This window comes from Antedon mediterranea, chromosome 7 (genome assembly GCF_964355755.1).
Source record: "Antedon mediterranea chromosome 7, ecAntMedi1.1, whole genome shotgun sequence".
In the NCBI taxonomy this organism is placed as follows: Eukaryota; Metazoa; Echinodermata; class Crinoidea; order Comatulida; family Antedonidae; genus Antedon; species Antedon mediterranea.
In genome coordinates, this window is record NC_092676.1 from 29,923,566 (window position 1) to 29,939,911 (window position 16,346).

The window sequence follows — 16,346 nt, forward strand, 5'->3', positions numbered from 1 at the left end:
TAGCCAACCAATGGGGTGCTGGTACGTGTGTGACGTCATAGTATAAGGACTTTGGATTTTTTTTCATATCGTGTCTCTGTTGTTTTGTGTAGAGAATTCCTATCGGCGGCGCCAGGCTGCGTGGGTGTGTGTGCGCTGCAGATGAGGGTTTTATTTTTATTCCAAATGGCCTATTTATGCCTATATTTTTTATTAAACTTTGTTTACAATGGTGACCATAAACAACAAGCAAATGCAGACAATAAAGGGGCCCTCAAATACTATGATTTTGACAGTAGCCCCAGGCTAACGAGTCACAGAAATCAGCGCACACATGCAGCTGGCCCCAGCCTGGCATCGCTTTCCCTACACAAACAAACTCATATACTGTAATGAGGTTATAGTAGGCGTAGTAGGCCTAGCCTAGGCCTCTTTTGAAACGGTTTTCTGTATTCTAGAATTAAAATCAACATGTTTTGGCTTTTCAATAATAATAACAGACGTAGGCTACATTTAGTTTTTGTCACACACGACGGCGATAATAGCGATAAATAAAGCATAAAGAAAAAATGCGGTTGATCACTGTTTTCGCGATATGAAAAAAATCCACAAAGTCCTTATACGATGACGTCACACACGTCCCAGCACCCCATTGGCTGGTTATGACGTAATGCAATTTTACCGTACCTTTAGTAAACAGAAGTTAGAATACGGTACCGTATCTTTAGCCACGGCGATAATTATTTTATGCGACTATTTTAATGACGGCATCCATACCTGGGCAAAGTACAATTTGTTACTAAAGCAGTGACTTGCAGCTCAATTAATTGTGCGATATATGCCTAATAATTGCAACAGTAAAAGCTAGCACTAGATATGGTAACACTTGTGTGTGTATATATATATATATTTGACACAGTACAATATAACAAATTAATTGCTGCTACAAGTAATTACCTATTAAGCCTACCTATATACGGAACATCAAACAGATCGGTTTGCTGGCTATCGTAATAATGACTGTTTACGTTTGGTATCAATGGTTTAAAAGCAGACGACAGATATGCTGATTTGAATACATGTGATTTAGTCTAGTATGGTATGCTAATTAGCATATTTAGTTTATGTTAACCAACATAATGAAACGTACAGATACCAATCGGGAATTTAAAGTGACGTAGTAATGAATTAAGTTATTTACCGTACTTACTGTTATAATCTTATTTATTTAAATCTAAATTTAGTGTACTTAAGTCAATGTGAATAATAATATCAAAATTGTAGCATTATATTTGCGTATGCCTATAATTATATTATTAGTAATTAATATTGTAAATATTTTAATTAATTCTAAAGTTCAATATGTCTTTTCATGTCAAAATACTGATTGTTGTTTTCGAATTGAATGCCAACATTCTCGGCAAATTTCTTATCACTGTCACTGAAGTCATCAGGTCGACCAGCCGCATCGCCGACATAAACAGCGTTTTCTTTGTCGATTGTCTTGAATTGGTTTAAAGTACAGCTATAATAATCCCACATGCCCGTATCAGGTTTTCTATACTTGTTCTTAGTCGTGGCTGCTAACACGAACATTGGTACATCAAGGTCTGACGTGATCTTTTCCACTTTAGCCATCCACTCATCTTTATCTTGAGCACCAGATTCGATGCCGTTCTGGTTGCTCATAATCACATTATTAATGTTGTGATAGAGGTTGTCTTGTATGATTGATTTGACATTTGGAGATGTGAAAACCCAGTCGTGTTCATTTTGAGGATATGGTTTACCACTTTTTGTCTTGATAATAGTGCCATCCAGGTCGAATGAAGCCACCTGTTCATTTGAGTGAACTCCTTTTGTTTCATAATACAACAGTCCATCTGAACGTTCAATCCACCATCCTGATTGGTCACTGAGAGGCGGGAATTGTCTAGCAGTTCGGATACCAGACATCTGATAAACATCTTCAACCAAGTACGAAGCTACGCCATACCATTCGTCAGCAGAATTTGAAATCATCGAACCAGTTCTAAAGAAGGCGGAAGAAACACCCGACTCTCTGGAGACAACTTTTTTTGTTGAGATGTAGTCGGTTACTGGCAAATTAAGTTCTGGTTCTTTATAGATTAGTTCTCTTGCTGTGTCGTCAACGTAATTTAGAATAGAAACAAACTCAGGTTGACAGTTCAAAGTGAATCGGTTAGTTGAGCCAGGTTGCCTGCCGTTATCGCCGTTCCATTTACCGACCTTACTCCACAAGTCGTCTGGTGAAGCTTGTTTAAAGGACTGGCACCACACCATGTATACATACGGTGACGGTTCATGTTTAGGTGTAGGTTCATTTGATGGAAGAGTTGCTTCTTTTCTGTTGAAAGAAGGATAGTCTTGGATACCACAGCCGTCAACAATTAAACCAAGTGTCGATTTAGCTGCACTGTCGGCAATTTCACGTTCATCGAGGGCTTCACTGCAAATGAGAGAAAGTTTGATTATAATCGCTGATGTACCCTTTCCTGTCGGTAGCCAAATTACTTCAACCGTAGCCTTCATACACTTTGTGACAGACAACGCCAGTTCTTTTATAGCATCTTTAGGGGACATTGGTATGTTCTCATTAACCGAGATTGATAATTCATTTCTTACTAGTAAATTTACGTGCTTAAGATGTTGGTAAATAAGCATGTGAGTAAGTTTCTCTGACATTGCGTAGAGCGTCGCCGCTGGGTTACCGTCGGTCTGAGTTGCAAATGCAGACGCGTCACACACCCTCAGGTTGGTAACGCCTCTTACTTGAAGAAACTCGTCTAAACACTCCGGCATTTTGCATGTTCCTACTGGATGCAAGGCTGAAACAAGCATACCTCTCATCCAAGCGTTTAGTTCGTCATCGGTGTCTACATCGAGCCCCGGTGCCACCTCATCCAACACCAAATCACGTAAACTTTTATGAACATTTTCCCCAAAAAACATGTTTCGAAGTATTCGAATTTGATCTCGAACTAACCGAGATACCTTTTCAAATGCGGGCGTTGTGTCGTCATTGAGAGTGTAGTTCCAGCCATACTCGAGACTAGGTTTGTCAAAGATGTTTGGTGTAGTAGCATTGAGTGAACCTCGATACTCCGGCCATTGGTCAATTATACGAATCGTACCTTCGTTTGAACCATCGTCGTTGTCGTCATTAACCGCCTGTGGAAATTCCCCCTCGTATAGATATTCTGTTTGCTCCGAATGAGAAGAGTCAGAGGTACATAGTGGGCCAACTTCGTCAAAAAGCTTCGAGTTGCCCATCACATACAGTTGTACGTCACTCATTTCCTCTGGTACACGAGTATTATTCGATCTGTAGTGGATAATCCAAGAAAACGGTCCATTAATGCTATCAAGATCCGCTGTTTTATAGATTTCTCCATCGATATTAATTTCTGGTGCTTGAAAGTCGTTTGAATCGGATCTTAGTTTAAGGACATATGGTACCGAAATATGATCCCATAGATGTTGGCCTACATGTTCGTTGTCGGCAACCTCTTCCACTCCAATTCTTCTTAGGAGATCCCTGGGCCCTACACCACTTACTTGCAATAAGTGTGGTGTATCAAACGAACCACCACTCACAATCACCTCTTTACTAGCACGTCGGGTACGGATTTTGTTCGATACTACGTCCAAGTATGCGACGCCAATTGCTTTACCGTTTTCAAACATAATTTTCGTTACAGTAGCAGATGTGTGGAGGTAGGGTTTATTTTGTTGATCCTTATAATAACCAGTGTAGCTGCTTCCACGACCAGTCTTCGAGGCCCGATTTTGTCTAGCTTCATCTGTAGGGACTTTGTTGTCCAGACGTAATTTGTACTGTTGGAAAACACTGCAGCTGACTCTGTTGTTCTCGGGACCATTGTAGTCTGCTGCGTATCCTTTCCATGGTTTTGTTGTATCCTCACACAAGTATTGCATTTCAAACGGGAATTTTCTAAATGCTTCTTTGATTTGACTGTTGAGTTGCATTGGACCACCTTTACCATGCCATTGTTCACACATGTCGCCAGTTATACCCGTTACTTCTTCTGAATCATAGTGACAGTAATGATCTTCTATCTTCTTGTAGTACTTCGAAAATTGGTCGTGTTTCCAGCCGTCTGGCCATAAGTTCAAAACCGCTGGACTTGCACGTCTAGCAATAGCGCCATATACGCGGGATGTTCCACCGCGTCCTCGAAATCGAGGGATATAGATGTGTCGGGCGTCTTTTTTCTTGTTGTAAGGCTTAGCATTCGGGTACGACTGCACGTTTGTACCTAAAGCTGGTTGTGTTAGCCAGAATGGATCGTGAGGTGAGGTGAATTTGTAAGAATTGGTATACCATTCATCCATTCCACTTTCTTCTGGTCCTCGTTCAAAGACGCATATCTTCCAGTGAGGTATTTCTGCCAACCGACCAGCTACAGCTAGACCTGCTGTGCCAGCACCGACAATTATAAAATCACACGAATCGTTGTCACTGAGATGCTCATCACCATAACTATGGGTAGAAAACAACAAAATAATTGTAATTTGAATGTAATGCAATCAAGCTTTAATTCCAAGGAATGTTCATAAGCGCATTCAAATAAGTGTTTGAATTAATCGAAAGTGGTGAGTGAATGTTCGACAAAGAGAAACTTTAAAAAGCGGATAGCAATGATTTGTTGAACATGTCGAGAAACAATTCAGGGGTTATATGGACATGGAAAATAATAAAGTACATTAATTACTGCATTCAACTTACGTAATTGCTATAAACACCAAGCCGATGAGGATGGGATGATACTTCCACATCATTGTTGGCACTACCCTATAAGGTAAATGAAACCATTAAATATGTATTGTCCCCAAAAAAACATAAAAAATGAAGATTATTGAAATAGACTTTGAATACATGAGTAGGCCATTTCGCAGTTTTTATAAAGTTATTCACTTCTGTAGACATTTAAAAAATAATGTTTTCATTTATAAAAAAAACATTGGACTATTTTTTACTTTAATTTACAGTTATTTAAGGTAAACATGTTTTTTCGATCCATTTTTTGGTCAATGTGAATAACTATATTATAATGGTATATTCAACAAAAACATTCTGAGGGTTAGGCCTCAATCAAACGTTCGGAGATGTTGGAGATGACAAAATAAATGTCTTTTAGATCACCTACTAAACTGCAGTTTTGTTTCAACAGTTGAGGCCCTAATTCCAACTAAGTAGACGAAGTAAGACACTTTTTGTGTTGTTGTTGCGGTGGATAATTAAGGTTGTAACAAAGAGTAGGCCTACAATTTATATCAGGAAGAGTTTTTCAGAATTCCCGGATTAATAATAATAATAACCAGACAATTTGATACGGCTCGGCCGAATAAGCGTCTATTGAGATCGTATCATTCATGCAAACCATAAAGGAAACAAGGTAGATTTTAAGATAATTAAACACGCCTGCTGAGATCATTTAGGCATCCGGTTTGTATGTTTAATCATGAAGAAATATTATTTCTCCATGGTTTAATAAAGAATTTAAATCATCAACAACTTATGTATGTACGGATAGAAATCCGGTATTCGTTAAAATAATAAGCAATTTTCTATAGTTCGCGTCAGTGACCGCTTTTATGTTTTTCTTGTAACAGGCACCATTTACTTATTTTGTTTTGTGCTATTCTTAGTAAAATATATAAAAATACTGAATTTCGTACTTGTACCTTTTATGGTAAATTTCTTCCATCGATTCCATGTACTCAAATGTAAAAAGCAATTTTCTATAGTCATTATTCGCGTCAGTGACTGTTTTTATGTTTTCCTGGTAACAGGCGTCGTTTATTTTGTTTTTATTATTATTTTATTACTCTACTATGAATTTCATACTTATATACCTAAAATGGTAAATTACCTCACGACATCCATGTACTCAAATGCACACAAATTAACGTAGGGCTGCTGTATATTTCTATCATGTTTATCTTTACGTTAAACCATCAATACGTACGTATAGCAACCACTAAAATCTAGTCATTGTCAGATGAAGTCGAAACGTCGCACACGTACGTATTCATGAATGGTTTATACACCGAGATTAAAACATTTTTCGAAAACCTTTATTTCGTTGGGTGGTTTGGAGAACAGCCATATGGTCTACCGAGCCGCACTAAAACCTAGCTAAATTTCGTATACCTCACGAAATTCCTTCCATTCATGTACTCAAATGTTTAAAAATACCGTACGAAAGACTGCTGGACGGAAAAAGTAAAAAACTAACTATATTTCGTTCGACGGGTTCTGGAGAACAGTCGTGGTCTACTGAGCCGCACTAAATCTTAAGCCATTTAATTATAATTATATAATTGCTACATAAAATATGACTTAATAACATAACACCTACTTTAACAGCAAATCGAAGATTCTGTTATATTTACTTGGTTGACACTTTGCGCTAAACTAACTTTGTACCAATGTATAATTTTAATAAACACGGATTTTAGTCGCTTTGTCGACTCCGGTAGAGTTGTCAGGGAAAGTCGGCAGCAACACCCGAGTTGTCTCAACACTTCCACTGATCACATTCAACTGCGAGTTCTCGTTGCTTTGGAAATAATAACATGGTGGGCGTGTCTAAGTGTTAACTTACGTGGAAGGCATACAGCCTATAGGCCCTAGTGTGTTAATATATTTTTCTTTATTATTAAGTATTTGACCCGTATTTGACCCCGTCCTATTTCCAATTGATAGGCCTACACAGAAAAACGGTCGCTTAACTCAACACCATGATGTCCGTGCACAATACACGATAGACTAGTTGATTAATTTACTTAGTTAATTGTTACTACTACAATCCCTACATCTCCCTACATAAAATCGTTTATTATTCTTTGATAAAATAATTAACCATATCAGCTTTACTACATACCTAAAGAATACGGTTCCGTGAGTAAATTGCAGTAAACGCCCGGCTCATACCAGCCCGTTGCAATAAGACAAACAAACTAAACGGTAAGAATAATTGTTCAACAAGTTATATGCGATCGCAGCCGTCACACTGGAATGATATGCAAATTTGACAAAAATGCTGATTTTAATTTGTGATTTCAACACACGTGGCAGACGTACCTGACTCCTAACAATATCGATACCGTGTAAAATATTAATTTTAAATTTTAACAATTAACTCACCAAGTTAATGGACTTTGTATAGTCATTATCGATGAAATCTATAAAATTGTAGGTTATTTTTTGACTTTTTGCCCTTTAGAATCGAATAAGCCTACTTGAAAGTTTATCAGAATCTTTTAGGATGATTCAGTTCAGACGGGATAGAATAGGAATATTCTTTTAGTTAGTTCAAGTTAAAATTAAAATACACAGTAAATGAAATTTGCCTTCCAAGGTTCAAATTACAATAAAAATAACAACAGTTCAAAACATACAATACTATACAATGGATAAGATAATATATAAGAAAATATGCTATGTATAAAACATTATGAACAGTATAAATATTAAAATACTATTATAAAGAATAAAATTTATTTATTGAGTTAATAGACCATAATTGGAATTTTTAGCTTTTATAAATATAATATTACAAAATATATAGGCCTATACAAAATATCTATCTTTTTACTAATATTAAGTCAAATCTCCGTCTCGAACCCAGACTAATTTCTTCCATGTAAAAACCAACCATATATGATGATTTACTACTACAGTCTCAAGGGGGTAATTTGTAAACAAACACCATGTGCGATTTTCGCGCAATTTTTCAGACAACCCGGCTAGATCGCGAGTTATGATTGGACAATGTTTTCATTTGTCAATTCAACAGCCAATCATATGTGTCGTTGTCTACACTATCGGATGCCAGTAGAGGAGTTTAGTAACAAGGTCCTGCTGCTGAAAAGTCGTTTTGTATAAATTTGTAAATAAAGTTTATTTTAAAGCTGAAAATGGCGGTTCAACCAAATCAACAGTTAACGTTGGGTTCGTTCAATTCGCTATTAACATTATAAAACTAGTCGTTAGTTATTTTTGCACCCAAAAGCTAGAGTAGGACTAGGCCTAGCCTACTAGTTAGGCCCTAGAGCCTAGCCTAGCTAGGCCACTAGACTACGTAGGTTGTTAGTGTTATGATGAGGTTGCTTCAGAGGAGCACACAGTGACAGGTAGCTGTCACTGTGTGCTGTGTGCTTGGTAATTTCGAGATATTTTAGGATTGTGAGGCCTTTGCTTTGGTAATGTTATTTTGTTCAGTATTCATTACTGAATAAGGCCGCCTAGGCCTATATAGTATATAATATTCACTGATATTTTATTAAAAATAAATTTATTCATTCATTCATGATGTTATTTTATTTTGACATTTTTAGATGGAGTTCAGGAAAGTGGCTTGTTGTCCTTTCTTCATTCAATGCCGGAGGTGGGAAATTTTAATTTTTTTATTAACGTCTATCCAAATTACAATTTTTACAACTAGGCTACTAAGCTACTAATACTAACTATAACACATATTCTGAGATATGATTATAAAGTAAAATATTTTTTTTATACATTTCAGAAACCAGATACAACTTTTAGATTCTTTGACCGCACAGTAAGTACATTTATTTCGTCAATTTGGTAATTAGTCTTCTTCATGTTGTCCATAATATTTATAAACAGAATGTCCTTTATTGTTGTGAACCGCATCAAATTATTAGTAACTATTCTATTCTTCATCATCCTGCCGTTTCTGTCATTTACGTTTGAAATCTTTTCATGTTCTCATGTTTTCATCCATAGGAATACTACACTGTTCATGGGAATGATGCGGTATTTGCAGCGAAAGAAGTCTTCAAGACGTCAGGAGTTATTAAATATCTAGGATCTGGTATGGAGCATCTCCCTATGTTTACATTTTGATTAATGTCAAATATTTTATAAAATCTGTAATAGAAAATTGCTAAACAATGTGTAGAGTTATGCACTTGTCAATTGTATGACCTGCTATCCAACCCATGGGAGAGGTGCGTCATTTGTCTGTCATACCTTATCAATATGACGCACCCATGCGTAAAAAAAAAGTTACTTACCTTTAGGTGAGCATGACGCACCAATTTTGACATACTGTGACCATGTTATGGTGGGTGGTAAAGTGATGGACATTGTTTTTTGATTTGACATACCAAGTACAATACCATCAAGTTTTTTGACACACCCCTGAGTCAATTATTATTTGAAAATGTCGCATCCATGACGCACATCTCCTGGGGGTCGTATGCATTATTTGTAACAAGTATTTCAGTACTCCTCACACTTATAAATAGAACATTTATTGTAAATGAAAATCAAAATTTATAAGAAGAAAAAAACTTTTTTAAACAGGAGAAAGAAAGTTGGCATATGTGGTGTTAAGCAAAATGAACTTTGAATCCTTTGTGAAACATCTTCTACTGGTTCGGCAATATCGAGTTGAAGTTTATCAAAACAAGGCGACTGGAAAAGGCAATGACTGGGTGTTGGAATTTAAGGTATTGTCATGTCATGTAACCTATAATGGATCATCCATACAGTTCAAATGTAGCTTATAAACTGTAATTTTATATACATAATTTATTGACATTTTATTTATTGAATGTAACTGTTTTGTAACAACTTGCAGGGGTCGCCTGGCAACCTGACTCAATTTGAAGAGCTGCTATTTGGCAACAGTGATATGTCGACATCACCAGGTGTAGTAGCAATTAAAATCGGAGGTCAAAGGGTACTGGGCGTTGGTTATGCAGATGCAACACTGCGAGAGATTGGCATCTGCGAGTTCCCAGATAATGACCAGTTTTCTAACCTTGAGGTATGGTGTCCTGAAAAACAAGAAATATGTAAAAATATTCTGATGTTCAAATCAAGGTCTGTTATGTTACATAACTCAATAGTCTATGGTATTGTACAACAAGATCATTTATTCCAATTTGTTTTCTTAATTTAGGCACTTTTGGTACAATTAAGCCCAAAAGAATGTTTATTAGAAAGTGTAAGCGGAGAAACTAACCCTGAAGCAGCTAAACTAAAACAGGTTATTATGAGAAGTAATATACTAGTTACCGAGCGGAAACGAACTGAGTTCAGTACCAAAGATATTGTACAGGACTTAAACAGACTGCTTAAAAGTAAAGGTGATGAACAGATCAACAGTGCTGCCATGGGTAATTGTTATTACTTATTATGTACAGATCTTAATAGGCGTGTTCAAAATGTCATGATGACGTTTTGAACACGCCTGTTAAGGGAACACTTTCCCATAAAACTAACAAGTACCAATATATATTTTAACACTAAAGCCCTGTCTACACTATCAAACTTTATGTGACCAAAAAAAATAGTTTGATAGTGTAGACAGAGCTTAAATCAGCCCACTTTCAGGGACACCCCTAATAAGGGGAAACTTTGTCGATTCCTCAAAGTGACACATCGCCTCTCATTCCATAATTATCAAATTCAAGAAAAAAAATTTTTTTTTTCAGTTGAAATGGAGCACAAACATGCAATGTCATCATTAGCAGCCTTAATTAAATACCTAGAGGTAAGTCTGTCCACACATGCACACATTTTCAAACCGAAACAAAGCAAGCTATTACCACCAATAGCCTCATACTGGAATGTTGCACTTGCAATTCCCAAATTCAAGAAATTTTAAAACATTCGTATGACAATAATTGTTATTATTTTTCTTTGCCAATGTAGTTTCTTGGTGATGAAACAAACTTTGGACAATTTAAGCTTCAGACATTTGACCTGAGTCAGTACTTAAAGCTTGATGCTGCTGCAGTACGAGCACTTAACCTGTTTCCATCTCCAACTGATGGTTTGTACAACTGTTATTTATTTTTTGACTAGACTGTTTTGAGATGATCTACAGTAGCTCCCCTGACTCCTTACTGTTTCTGTATCTGAGCAGTGCCGGTAGATCTTGTGAGCAGTTGGAGTAGCCCCTATGATAAACCAGTCAAATTATTTATACTCTAATTATGTTAAAAAATCTATTGTTCTACCGATTTACACATATTACTTTTTTGTTTCTTTTCTTAATCTCTTTTTTTTTATGTTTAAGGTAATCGAACAACAAGCTTATTGGGCTTGTTAAATGAATGCAAAACAGCGCAAGGTCAAAGGTTACTGTGTCAATGGGTCAAACAGCCTTTATTGGACAAGGCTAAAATTGGTGAGAACAACGTTTCTTTAATTTTATAATCAATAAATACATTTGACTAAGCATTTATGAAGCCGTCTACATAAATCTCAATTTGGATGGCTATAAGTATTGCTTAGTGTCGTATCCATCCTCACTTCTTTTTTTTTTTATCTCTACAATGATTTCTTAGATTAAGCATTTTGCTATGGATATATTATTATTATATCTTGATATATGAAATAAAAAGATGAATGAATGTTGGATATGTATGAAATAAAATAAAAATAACTCTATTTTAATAATAATTCTGTTATTTAATTTACTTCATTATTTTATATTTAGAAGAGAGACTAGACATCGTTGAAATGTTCTTTGACGATTCAGAACTGCGACAAACAATTCAAGAACAACTCAAAAGAATTCCAGATTTTCAACGTCTTGCAAAAAAATTTCAACGAAAGAAAGCCACACTGCAAGATTGTTACCAAGTGTACCAGGGTGTGGAGTATATGCCTATTGTGATGGAAAGTCTAGAGACATCAGAGGTCAAATGTAAACCATTGCTGCTGGACCTGTTTTGTAATCCATTGAAGGTAAGAACGCCATGCCAGCCTTATTGTAGAGAGGTTTAAATTTGCAACGACCAAACTATGTCATGATTAAAAATGTTTATCTGGTTTTAAATATCCATAAGTTAGTAGTTCTTTTTGAAAAAAACACAAATTAGCGAAACTAGACTTAAACTATGTCACGTTAATTCATTGTCCATTTGCGGGGATATTGAGATGTGTGTCCTCACTCCTCACCAAGGTTCAGACGCCCACCAACAACACATCGATTGACCTGACTTTGAAAGCTCCATATTCTCATAGCCCTTGGTTCAATTTAAACTATGTACAGATGTTTTGTATACAATACAGTCATTTAATATAAACACATTTAATACTTTATTTCTAGGAAATTTTAATGGATTTTGATAAATATCAACAAATGATTGAATCGACCCTTGACCTTGATCAAGTACAGAACCACGAGTTTATGATAAAGCCAGGATTTGATGAGAATTTACAAAGTAAGTACAGTAGATTGGATTCCTCTCTGCATATATCTTCTTTTGTTTCTAAACTATTAAATAACTGGTATGGTTTCTTTTATCAGGTCTCAGAGAAAATATGGATAAATTGGAGGACAAAATGAAAGTTGTTTTGAACAAGGCAGCAAGGGACCTCGGCCTAGAACCCAGTAAAACAATAAAGTTGGAAAGTAACTCACAGTTGGGGTATTATTTCAGAGTAACTAGAAAGGTGATCTATATATAAGTATATATCTCATTACTGTATCTATAATTTGTCCAGTTTCAGAGGCAAATTCTATAATACAATGTCACATATCTATCACATGTGATGCCCGTATCATTGCCATAAGCCTTACCTTAACCACTATGACACAAATGTTACCACTGCCAAGATACAGTTAGGCTAACAGAGAATCAAGTGATAAATATACATATGACTTTTTTTTTGTGTGTCCAAAATTAAAATTAACATATTTATTGCAAAAAAAATATAAGACTGCAAGATATTTATAATCCACAGGATGAAAAATGTTTGAGGAACAATAAGAATTTCTCAACGATTGACACAAACAAAAATGGCGTACGATTTACAAATAGTAAGCTGAGAGAGTACAATGATGAGTACATGACAGCGAAAGATGACTACAACGAAACACAGAGGGCGGTAGTAGCTGAAGTGATTGATATTGCAAGTAAGAATAGTCTGTTTTAATTAAGTTTGTACATTTGGTATTTTTAATACTCTACCTCATTCTCAATAATTTGTTCATTAAAATTTTTAAAAATTGTTTCTTTTTTAGGCGGTTATGTTGAACCATTTTTGCAGTTAAACTCAATTGCAGCCCAGGTCGATGCTCTTGTGAGGTACAGTAACCATTCTCATATATACATAAGAAATACAGTGAAACTAAAAAAGGAAATTCTGATTGGAATGATAATTTATGGCACATGTGGCAAAGGAATACCAATAGTAAATGAATCACTGTCCTCTTAGATAAATGAAAACTTTGTTTATTATATAGTATTGCACAGGTTTCAGCAAACGCACCAATTCCGTACATTCGACCAAAGATTAATTCGGTCGGTGAAGGCGGCATCAGATTGGTTCAAGCTCGTCATCCTTGCATGGAGGTTCAAGACGATATTGCCTTCATTCCCAATGACATCACTTTTGAAAGAAGGGATAAAATGTTTCATATCATTACCGGTCCAAATATGGGTGGTAAATCAACATTTATTAGACAGGTAAGATTTTGATTTTCTTTACACAGAACATGATCAATACATATGCAGCAGCATTATTAGGAGTTGACACCTTAGTGGTTACATCACAGGTCTATTTATTAGTCAAAGAGCATTCGTTTATAAGTATAGGCAGACCTGGAAAATTCTCGCAACAAGCTGATTTTTTAAGGAAAGGTTCAGAACTATGGTTGCAATATCATACTAAAAGTCCTGAAAAATTATCCTTGGCTCTCCAAGAAATATATTTATATATATTATACATTACATTAGTTAAGTGAATGAACGCGAGTCCAGGAAAGTGAGTGACCTGCTACACATACAAAATGATAAATAAATATATAAAAAAAAGAAGATTTTTTTTAATGTTTGCTAGCCTATAAAATAATTGAAGATTGACAAAATACATCAAAGACAAAATCAATTTTTCAAATCAAAGATCTTAAATCTTGTTGTTTTCACAGATTGGTGTAATTGTTCATATGGCACAGATTGGTTGTTTTGTGCCATGTCAGGAGGCAGACATCACCATCGTAGACTCCATCTTGGCTCGTGTTGGAGCTGGTGACAGCCAGCTGAAGGGAATATCAACATTTATGGCAGAAATGCTGGAGACTGCATCTATACTTAAGGTAAAATTTGCTTTTGCAAAGTAATGTTTTTTTAGTAAATAATTCCAATAATGTTGTATTTTTGTATTGACAATAATTATAACAATTTATAATTTTTTCAGTCAGCCACCGAAAATTCTCTTGTAATAATTGATGAATTGGGTCGTGGTACGTCAACCTATGATGGCTTTGGTCTTGCCTGGGCCATTTCAGAGTAAGTTCTTAAAACCTTTTTAAACCTAGTATAGTAATATAACTAGTAATACTCTTAATCCTTTTGAAAAAATGGTCCTTATCAAGCACTGACCAGCAACTCACAAAAATGTGTACCCTAGTTAAATAATGATTTTCAAGATGATTTTATAGGTAATGCCTAGCATCTACTCAAAAATTATTATTTTTGGTTTGGAAACAGACAATAGTAATTCAGTGGTATTTAATAATCATAAAAAGGATCATTATTCAGCAGGCATATATTTCACATTTTTATTTTTCAAATTAGATACATTGCGACAAAGATTAGGGGATTTTGTGTGTTTGCTACGCATTTCCACGAGCTGACCGCTTTAGCTGATACTGTGACGTCTGTCAGCAACTTACACGTGACAGCTCTTACTACCAAGGATACTTTCACGTTGTTATACAAAGTGAAACCAGGTGAGTAAACTTTGATTATCCTCTGGTTCCATAAGCGATCCAGTATCATTCTTAAAGAATCTTTCACACCTGTTCCGGCACGGTTTCTGTCCGTCAAATCCAATTGAACATAACTGTTTCGTTTTAACAAGGTCATGCGCATGTTCGCATGGAGCATCGTGAAAACGAAACATTGATGTTCGATTCGCCGGACAGAAACCGTGCTGGAACAGGTGTGAAAGACCCTTAAAGGTTGCAATCTTGTTCACAAGACAACATATACACAAGATTCTCTACATAAACACAGTCTTATTACAAGTCTTTGAGAGTGGAGTTGTAAATTGTAATTAGAAAAAATCCTGACATATGACAGAACTTGAACCCATGACCCTTGGATTAGTAGCCAAGCACTATAACCACCAAGCCACAACTCCAACCCGAAGTGCCCTTCAAATCACTGTTTCCTCATCACCTCCTTCTAATGTTCATCTTCTCCTTGACATATGGCTATGATAACTTTAGAGAAATTTCTTATCCACCAGTAATCCAATTTATTCTTTTTACAAAATGCTAGTTTCATGATTTTCAATTCGCCAGAACTTTTACTTTTAACTGCACAATTATTTGAATTCTCCTTATTTGTTAAGGCGTTTGTGATCAAAGTTTTGGTATACATGTGGCAGAATTGGCACATTTTCCAGAGAAGGTGATCGATTTTGCCAAAAAGAAGGCAGCAGAGCTTGAAGACTACCAGTCAACACCAGCTGGTGGAATGGAAGGTGATGATGAACCAGCTGCCAAGAAAAGAAGGCTCACCAAAAAGGTCCCATAATTCAGTTGTTTTATGATGATGTTGTGAATTCAAACCAATTTGAAACATTTAATAGTTTAATGGCATAAAATTTATATAGCGCAAAATACAAATAGTCTCTATGCGCTGTTTAGCACAAGTGTGAAAATAAAAATGTTGATGTAAAATAAACCACGAAATAGCCCATGAAAACCGAATAAATTGACCAAGACAACAGAAAAAAGTCCGAAAACAGAATCTCACATCACCACACTGTTTCACTAACTTGAATAAAGTATGGTATAAGTTCTAAATGGTATTTTTTTTATTTTTCTTAAATGTATTTTATCGAAATCATTTTTTTTTTCTTATTCAGGATGGTGAAGAGATAATCAAGGAATTTTTAGAAAAAGTGAAAGCAATTTCAATGGAGAATATGTCATTAGAAGAAGCTGTGGCAGAAGTCAATCAACTAAAAGAAGAAGTTAAAAAGAAGAATAACTCATATATTACAGAAATACTCGCACAAATCTGAACTTTATTTTGTTTACCTGTAATTTTTGTTAGCGTACTATGGATACATTCGGTACTTGAAATACTGTCTCTTTTTTTTTATACACTGCTTACTGTATTATCAAAAGAATTACAGTATAGCAATATTGTATGTAGCGATTAAAAATCGCATTTATATTTAAAAATAAAATTTAAAAAAAATTGCCTTGCTGGTTTTGAGAACTTTGTGAACCTACGTCATTAGTGTCTCTTCATCATCATAATCCCTCTTCATCATCATAATCCCAATCAAAATTTCACGAATAGCCTTTCGC

At 35.5% G+C, this 16,346-nt stretch overlaps 2 protein-coding genes across 3 annotated transcripts; one reads left to right on the forward strand and one right to left on the reverse strand.

Annotated features, from left to right (window-relative positions):
- Positions 1–726: 726 nt before the first annotated feature.
- On the reverse strand, positions 727–6,978 carry LOC140054906 (uncharacterized). 2 transcript variants are annotated; one of them, XM_072100023.1, is made up of 3 exons: positions 6,912–6,978; positions 4,751–4,816; positions 727–4,504 (listed from the first exon to the last, which is right to left on the reverse strand). In XM_072100023.1, exons 2-3 carry the CDS (start codon positions 4,801–4,803, stop codon positions 1,330–1,332), a joined length of 3,228 nt encoding a protein of 1,075 aa, XP_071956124.1. In that variant the 5' UTR covers positions 4,804–4,816; positions 6,912–6,978; the 3' UTR covers positions 727–1,329. The 2 variants fall into 2 exon arrangements, with proteins under 2 accessions (XP_071956124.1, XP_071956123.1); XM_072100022.1 differs by lacking the exon at positions 6,912–6,978 and adding an exon at positions 6,387–6,576.
- Positions 6,979–7,858: 880 nt separating this feature from the next.
- LOC140055341 (DNA mismatch repair protein Msh2-like) lies at positions 7,859–16,136 on the forward strand. Its single transcript, XM_072100659.1, has 21 exons — positions 7,859–7,981; positions 8,368–8,417; positions 8,556–8,591; positions 8,780–8,867; positions 9,362–9,507; positions 9,639–9,827; positions 9,963–10,179; positions 10,498–10,556; positions 10,718–10,838; positions 11,085–11,195; positions 11,508–11,758; positions 12,123–12,237; positions 12,324–12,469; positions 12,761–12,932; positions 13,041–13,104; positions 13,263–13,485; positions 13,947–14,114; positions 14,216–14,307; positions 14,596–14,750; positions 15,377–15,552; positions 15,896–16,136. Exons 1-21 carry the CDS (start codon positions 7,948–7,950, stop codon positions 16,052–16,054), a joined length of 2,772 nt encoding a protein of 923 aa, XP_071956760.1. The 5' UTR covers positions 7,859–7,947; the 3' UTR covers positions 16,055–16,136.
- Positions 16,137–16,346: the final 210 nt, after the last annotated feature.

What these genes read in the sequence shown, in the direction of transcription:
- LOC140054906 (XM_072100023.1), bottom strand. Translation starts at nt 4,803, where the DNA reads ATGATGTGGAAGTATCATCCCATCCTCATCGGCTTGGTGTTTATAGCA. An exon ending in TTGGTGTTTATAGCAATTAC is followed by an intron (nt 4,505 to 4,750) that starts GTAAGTTGAATG and finishes TTCTACCCATAG; the next exon opens with TTATGGTGATGAGCATCTCA.
- LOC140055341 (XM_072100659.1), top strand. Translation starts at nt 7,948, where the DNA reads ATGGCGGTTCAACCAAATCAACAGTTAACGTTGG. An exon ending in GATCAACAGTGCTGCCATGG is followed by an intron (nt 10,180 to 10,497) that starts GTAATTGTTATT and finishes TTTTTTTTTCAG; the next exon opens with TTGAAATGGAGCACAAACAT. An exon ending in ATTGGACAAGGCTAAAATTG is followed by an intron (nt 11,196 to 11,507) that starts GTGAGAACAACG and finishes TTTTATATTTAG; the next exon opens with AAGAGAGACTAGACATCGTT.